This window comes from Oratosquilla oratoria, chromosome 16 (assembly GCF_046742065.1).
Source record: "Oratosquilla oratoria isolate Oo_2021 chromosome 16, ASM4674206v1, whole genome shotgun sequence".
NCBI classification, from domain to species: domain Eukaryota; kingdom Metazoa; phylum Arthropoda; class Malacostraca; order Stomatopoda; family Squillidae; genus Oratosquilla; species Oratosquilla oratoria.
In genome coordinates, this window is record NC_134792.1 from 39,684,901 (window position 1) to 39,692,400 (window position 7,500).

General features: G+C 46.5%; 1 protein-coding gene across 1 annotated transcript in view; it reads right to left on the minus strand.

The window, feature by feature from the left end:
* LOC143033661 (uncharacterized) overlaps positions 1-7,500 on the minus strand; it is a 106,260-nt gene that overhangs the window by 60,844 nt on the left and 37,916 nt on the right. The window contains exon 2 of the mRNA XM_076199151.1: positions 5,013-5,147. Within this exon, the coding sequence (XP_076055266.1) occupies positions 5,013-5,147 (135 nt within the window). The remainder of the gene's footprint in view (positions 1-5,012; positions 5,148-7,500) is intronic.

Sequence of the window (7,500 nt, forward strand, 5' to 3'; positions counted from 1 at the left end):
CGCGTCGATGCTGGCCTGGCCGGGGCAGCGCGAAGCGAGAGCGGTGACGTCATCTTCCGAGAAGATGAGGGGATGGGGGAGGGAAACAGGCGGAAGAAGAGGGGGATTAGGGGGAGGGGAGAGGGGAAGGGGAGGAGATGGAGGAGGAAGAAGATGAGGAGGAGGAGGAGGAGGAGGAAGAAGAGGAGGAGGAGGAGGAGGAGATGGAGGAGGAAGAGGAGATGGAATTGATCTATTTTATCATTATTATTATTAATATTTCATCACAATTCAGCTCTATTCATGGAGATATCGAAGTGGTGGAGTCACAGAGGTGGTTTGGGGCGAGGAAGACAGAAGCAACAGCAGCGGCTTGAAGAGGAGAGACAACACAAGTTAAGAAGAAGAGATCAGCATTCTTCTACTCCATGTGGAGACCAGTCTCCACCAATCATAAAAGAATGCAAAGCGACTTGGTCTGTAGGGAAGAGGAGGAGAAGACGGAGGAAGAGAGGGAGAGAAGGGGGAGAGGGAGGAGGAAGAGGATGATAATGAGGAGGAGTGTGAGGAAGAGAATGAAGAGGAGGATAAGGGGTGTGATGAGTAGTAAGAGAAAGAGGAGGAGGAGGAGGAAGAGAGGGAGAGAAGGGGGAAGAGGGAGGAGGAAGAGGAACAGGATGAGGAGAAAGATGATGATGAGGAGGAGGAGGAGGAGGGGGAGGAAGAGAATGAAGAGGAGGAGGAGTGTGACGAGTAGTAAGAGGAAGAGGAAGAGGAGTAGGAAGAGGATGAGGAGGGTGATAAAATAGGGGAGGACGAGGGAGAGGAGTAGGAGAGGAGAAAAGGAGGAAAATGAATTGGAAGTGGATGAGGAGGGTGATGAAGAGGAAGAGGAAGAGGGTGGTGAATAGGAGGAGTGGTCAATAGGAGGAAGAAGAGTAGAGGGAAGAGGAGAGTAGTGAATAGGAGGAACAGTAGTAGTAGTAGTAGTAGTAGTAGTAGTAGTAGTAGTAGTAGTAGTAGTAGTAGTAGTAGTAGGGTGATGATAAGGAAGAGGAGGCGGGCGTAATGAATAGGAGGAAGAGGAGGAAAAGGAGAGGGGTGGTGATGATGATGAGGAAGAAGAGGATGATGAGTAGTAGGATGTTGAGGAGAAAGAGGAAGGGGATGAATAGTGGGAGATAAAGCAGGAAGACGAGGAGTGAGGAAGGGTGAGGGAGGGGGTGAGGAAGGGCGAGGAGGGAGGGGGTGGGGAAGGGTGAGGGAGGGGTGGGGGAAGGGTGAGGAGGAGGTGGGGAAGGGTGAGGAGGGAGGGGGTGGAGAAGGGTGAGGAGGGAGGGGGTGGGGAAGGGGGAGGGAGGGGAGGGGAAGGGTGAGGAGGGAGGGGGTGGGGAAGGGTGAGGAGTGAGGGGGTGGGGAAGGGTGAGGAGGGAGGGGGTGGGGAAGGGGGAGGAGAGAGGGGGTGGGGAAGAGTGAGGAGGGAGGGGGTGGGGAAGGGTGAGAAATCGTAAGGGAGGGTGAGGGGAAGGGTGAGGAGGGGGTGGGGAAGGGTGAGGAGGGAGGGGGTGGGATGGGTGGGGAAGGGTGAGGAGGGATGGGTGGGGAAGGGTGAGGAGGGAGGGGGTGGGGAAGGGTGAGGAGGGGGTGAGGAAGGTATGAGGAAGGGGGTGGGGAAGGGTGAGGAGGGAGGGGGAGGGGAAGGGTGAGGAGGGAGGGGGTGGGGAAGGGTGAGGAGGGAGGGGGTGGGGAAGGGTGAGGAGGGAGGGGGTGGGGAAGGGTGAGGAGGGAGGGGGTGGGGAAGGGGGAGGAGGGAGGGGGTGGGGAAGGGGGAGGAGGGAGGGGGTGAGGGAGGGGGAGGAGGGAGGGGGTGGGGAAGGGGGAGGAGGGAGGGGGTGAGGGAGGGGGTGAGGAAGGGGGAGGGAGGGAGGGATGGGAAAAGGTGAGGAGGGTCAGCAGAACGTCATCTGGGGACTGAGAATCGCAATGACGATGGGGGAGGGGGAGGGGGGACGGAAGCGGAAGAGGAGCAGAAGAATGGCGGAAGAGAAAGCGGCGGCCACGAGGAAGAAGAGCACAGTCTTAGAGGGACGTCAGAGAGAATCATCTCCCAACATGCCCTTCCTCATCACCTTCACCATCATTTGGAGGTGCAGCCCCTCGGGGCTGATACTCGATCCCCGGACCATAATCAAGTTATCCAATTTCTACTCTATTCCAACTTTTCGAATACAAGCTAACATTTCTTCCTGGAGAGATCAATGGGAGGACACAAGGACCGTTGCCAGATACTTTGGGGCTGCGGTTTCAAGTTAGATTATTACACCCTTTCATTCTGATTGACGGCTGATTATGTCATCTGTCTCCGCGGTTGCCCTCGAACGACGAGGCTAAGCCAACTTAAGAGTAGACCAGGGATTTAGATTTGATATCAATTTCTTCTGGATGACACACTTCGATTTTGTTGATCTCCACAAGCCCCAGAAGAGTAAAAGGATTAAATACGCCTTAACTTTTGCCGAAGATAAAATATAAATTCTTGAAACGGGCCCGATTAAAATAACAATTGTCATTAAAAAGATGTAAGATTAAATAAAACAAAAATATGTAATAATGTGATTATATATATATATATATATATATATATATATATATATATATATATATATATATATATATATATATATATATATATATATACTGTATATATATATATATGTGTGTGTGTGTGTGTGTGTGTGTGTGTGTGTGTGTGTGTGTGTGTGTGTGTGTGTGTGTGTGTGTGTGTGTGTGTATGTGTGTGTGTGAGTATGTGTGTGCGTGTATGTTGATTGGTTTGATGACTAAACATCACCACGTTGTAATGGCGATGATACGCTAGCATTGCGCGCGTGGGCCCATACTCAAGAGGAACGAAGCCATATCATCATTAAATTCTTGTTGGTGTAAGTCTTTTCTTATCTGGAAATTAATGTATAGCACGACCCCGCTGACCCTCAATGAACGGGCTCTGTTTAGCTAGGCCCAGAAGTTCCAAAAGGGCGTGTCGATGTCCTTGGGTTATTGGTCAACATATTGTAAACAGAAATAGACAGCCAATCACAGATGTTGTGGACGAATGGGTCCACCCTGGAGGAGCTTTAGCCCTTTCTGAGGTTTCGTCTTCAGCTACCAAGAAAAGGGAACTCAGTCTAAAACTAGCCCAGTTAAGACTTCGGCCCGGAGAACCATATATAAGGCCTGTATCTAAATATCTAAGTCCAGCTTCCCACACCCCGTAAACTAACACTACTCAAATTCATTAAAGTGCCAATTAAAGCGAAAATATAAATAAAAATCATATGAAAGGAGAGATCGTCTCATTCAACACCACCATTCTTGAGACGAGCTAAAAATATAATTCACACATGTTCGTAACTTCCCCTGTTCTGGCTAGCTACCACACTATCTTAGGACATAAAACACTACGTATATTATATATATATATATATATATATATATATATATATATATATATATATATATATATATATATATATATTACATATTGCAGAAAAGGTTAGACAAATGAGTGGAAAAGGTGGTAGAGAAACGCAGGTTAGAGTAGGAACACTATATTGCTGATGTTTCGACAAGTCTTCAGAGTAACAGACAAATTTTATTAATTATACTCTCATTGAGGATCATCCCGCTCGGCGTCTTAGAACGTAGCACGCTGACTGGTCCGTTCCTCCTCCCAGGACCAGCTTGGCAGTACCCAATGATAAGTTGACAAAGCCGTCTCTTGGTTTAAACCTCTCCCAGTGTGATGTAAGCCGCTTCTACCAGTCTTCTTGTTCTCTTCCCAAAGCCCGTTCGGAAAGGTCGTGTCTTTTCCCATTTTGACAAATGTCCGTGTGTGTCTGTGTGTATGACTAGAGAGTTTGATGTTCTGTGATGCCGCAAGTCGTTCCTGTGTTCAGCTATCTTTTTCATTTCCCGTGACGTCTCGCCGTAGTATGTTGCCGGACATCCACTACATGATACACTATATGTTACACTATTCACGTTAATATCTTGTCTTTCTTTATGCCTTACAATGTCCTTTATCGTTCTTCCAGAGGAATATGCTATTTGGATCCCAGCCTTGGATAGTGTGTTGCCCAGGACTTCTGCTTTTCTCGTATGTTGTAACATCAGATAATTCAGACATTTCCTTTCATTTTTTGCTTTTTGGTGTTTTTCTTTCGCCTAATCTCTTTAATCTCGTTAGCAAACTCGCTGGATATAGAAGTTTACAGAAGATATTAACGTGTGGGTCATCTCATCTTCTATATATTCCTTGCTACACATCCTCAGTGTCCGCAGGAAGAATCCAATCACTAATCCGGATTTGATTCGTGTGTTATGCTCAGACAGGTAGTGTATGAAGTCATCTTTGCTGGTGGGTTTCTTATACACGGAAATTTTTACACATTTCTCGTCACGATGGATTTTAGTGTCTAGGAAAGGTAGTTTCCTAACATCCTCCAGGTCCACTGTAAACTTGATGTTTTCGTTCAGTGTTTAGTATGTGGAGCTTGTTATCCACATTTGTTCCTTTGGGCACTACCACATCATCCACACTGGATGATGTGGTATACATCACACTGGGAGAGGTCACGAACCACAGAGACGGCTTTGTCAACCTATCATTGGCTATTGCCAAGCTGGTTCTGGAGGGAGGAACGGACCAATCAGCGTTATCAGTTCTACGAGTAAGACGCCCTGCGAGATGATCCACAATGAGAGTATATATATATATACTGTTAATAACCTTTGTCACTCTGAAGAAGACTTGTAGTTGAAATGTCAGCAAAATAGTGTTACTATTCCAAACTGCGTTTCATTACATTTTCCACACGCACACACAATATATATGTACATATTATATATAAATATATATATATATATATATATATATATATATATATATATATATATATATATGTACATATATACATGTATATAGAGTTAAAACTATTCCGACCAACTATAAACCGATTCCAACAACTCACCTTCCGCTGGATGGCAGCGAATCCCCTGCTGACGTCATGAACAGGTTTCCGCTCTCCGTGATGGCGACGACTCCCGGCGGCGGCGGCGGCGGCAGCGCCGGGCGACGACGCCGAGAGATCGAAGCGACGCTCGGGCTGGAAGGAGTACCAGAAGCCGACGCGTAAGATAACTTGCTGCAAAACTTCATATTTGTTAACACGTACAGTGATAACATAATTGCATACGAGTATATACATATGCACATAAATGTGTGCGTGCGTGTGTGTGTGTGTCTGTGTGTGTGTAATTTCTAAGCTCTTTGGAGTTATAATTTATCATTTCGTTCTGATCAGCGTTCTGGACCACTCATGATGGCCGATTCCGGTGGGGGACACTCTGCCCGATCGAAATATTTTTGTTTTATCCACCAAAAAATTAAAAAGTTCAAAGTTGATTGGAACAACAATATTAAAAGGGTCGAAATTATGATACGAGGGGGAAGAGGAGGAAGAGGAGGAGGAGGAGAAAGAGGAGGAGAATTCTTTTCACAAAGCATTGGGTGAATGTGAGGAAGGAGGGGATGGACAGAACAGATACTGGAGAGGAGGGGAAAGAGAGAGGGTGAGGGTGGTGGTGGTGGTGGTGGTGGTGGTGGTGGTGGTGGTGGTGAAGGTATAAAGGAACAGAAGGGCGGGGCGAAGGAGGGAGAGGTAGGTAGAGAGGAAGGTGAAGGAGAAGAGGAGGAGGAGGGGAAGAAGGAAAGAGAGGGGGAGAGAAAGGAATAGTGATGAGGGGGGAGTGAGAAGGGGAAGATGATGGGGAAGAGGAAGAAGGAAAAGGGGAAGGAAAGGAAGAAGGAAAAGGGGACGGAAAGGAAGAAGGAAAAGGGGAAGGAAAAGTAGAAGGGGAAGGAAAGGAAGAAGGAAAAGGGGAAGGAAAGGAAGAAGGAAAAGGGGAAGGAAAGGAAGAAGGAAAAGGGAAAGGAAAGGAAGAAGGAAAATGGGAAGGAAAGGAAGAAGGAAAAGGGTAAGGAAAGGAAGGTGGAGCGAGAGGGGAAGGTGGAGGTGAAGAAGAAGAAGCGTGAGGAAAGTGGAGGGAAAGATGGGGAGGAGGAGTAGGGGACGGAGGTGAAGAGATGGAGAATGAGGAGAGGAGGAGGGGTGGGAAGGTAAAGAAAGCGGCGTAAGCGTCTTCAGGACCAGAAAAGTTGGGGAAAGAGGAGAAGAAATGATAGAAGGAGGGGAATGAAGGGGATCGGAGATGAGGGAAGATATTCCAAATTATGAAAAGAAGAATTGTAGTAAGAGGGTAAATGTTGGACAAAAGAAACTGAAGAGAGAGAGAGAGAGAGAGAGAGAGAGAGAGAGAGAGAGAGAGAGAGAGAGAGAGAGAGAGAGAGAGAGAGCGCTCTACGATCAACACAACAATAGCTCATTACTTTACAATTCAACAAACAACTTCCCGCTAACAATATCTGAACTACTACCTACCAAACGACCAACCAACTTCCTACCAACAGCAAACCGGCCACTCCCTACAAACCCCAAACCATCTCCCTATACACTCCACGTCCATATATACAACTACAAACTACTCCCAGCAAACAACACACCAACCACGACCCACAAACAGAAACGCTTTTGAGCTGAGCGGTTACTTAAACTTTATTATGGTTCCCGCCAAACAATTTCATTCATCTCAAGAGAACCCCACCACCAATCCTCAACTGTCACTTGAATAATTTTTTCTGACTAATATCAATTCACATGATTCTCTTTTACAAAAAAAAAATAACAATAATAATAATAATAAAAATCTCTTACTCCGGTGGCGTAATCGGGAGCATACCGGTCTCGCATTCACTTAACTGTGAGTTCGAATCCCGCACTCCTCTCCGATTCCCAGCGGTGATGGCTTCGGCCGCAGCTACTCAGCGCCTCCTGGCGTACAATACTCATCTTCTCTCACGAGTCAAACAGTGCTATCAGTCTTGCCCTTCAAGCAAATTCCTTCCAACATCAAAGTCGCTTCCAGTCCTGCGACCTAGTATACCAGCGTGACCTAAGGAGCTAAAATCAATTTCCGGGGGTGATGGGGTGCTGAATCCACGGCAGCAAAATATCAGTTCCATGCTCTTTTCTTTTCATCGGTTTCTCCTATTACTTTTATCAACAATGATGTCTGGTGGGTTGAGTTTCGAGGAATCAACAACATAAATCATCAAACGGTAAATTTCCCTTCAATTTCCTTTATCCTTCTAGTAATCGAAGTCAAAGGGGAGGCTAGAATATTCACCTAGACATGACTGCAAGGTTGGTAGGGTCGAAACAGGCTAGAAAACGCTATATTAGATTTTAACCACACAAGTTTCTTTAATACAACAGATGACAGGCCCTGTAATCTGCATGTCCTCCTCACAATCTTGCACATAAACACAACATATTCGGGGTGGAGGGACTGCAGCGGGAAACCGTGGAGGGAATCACAAGAATATAAGAATCAGTTTCC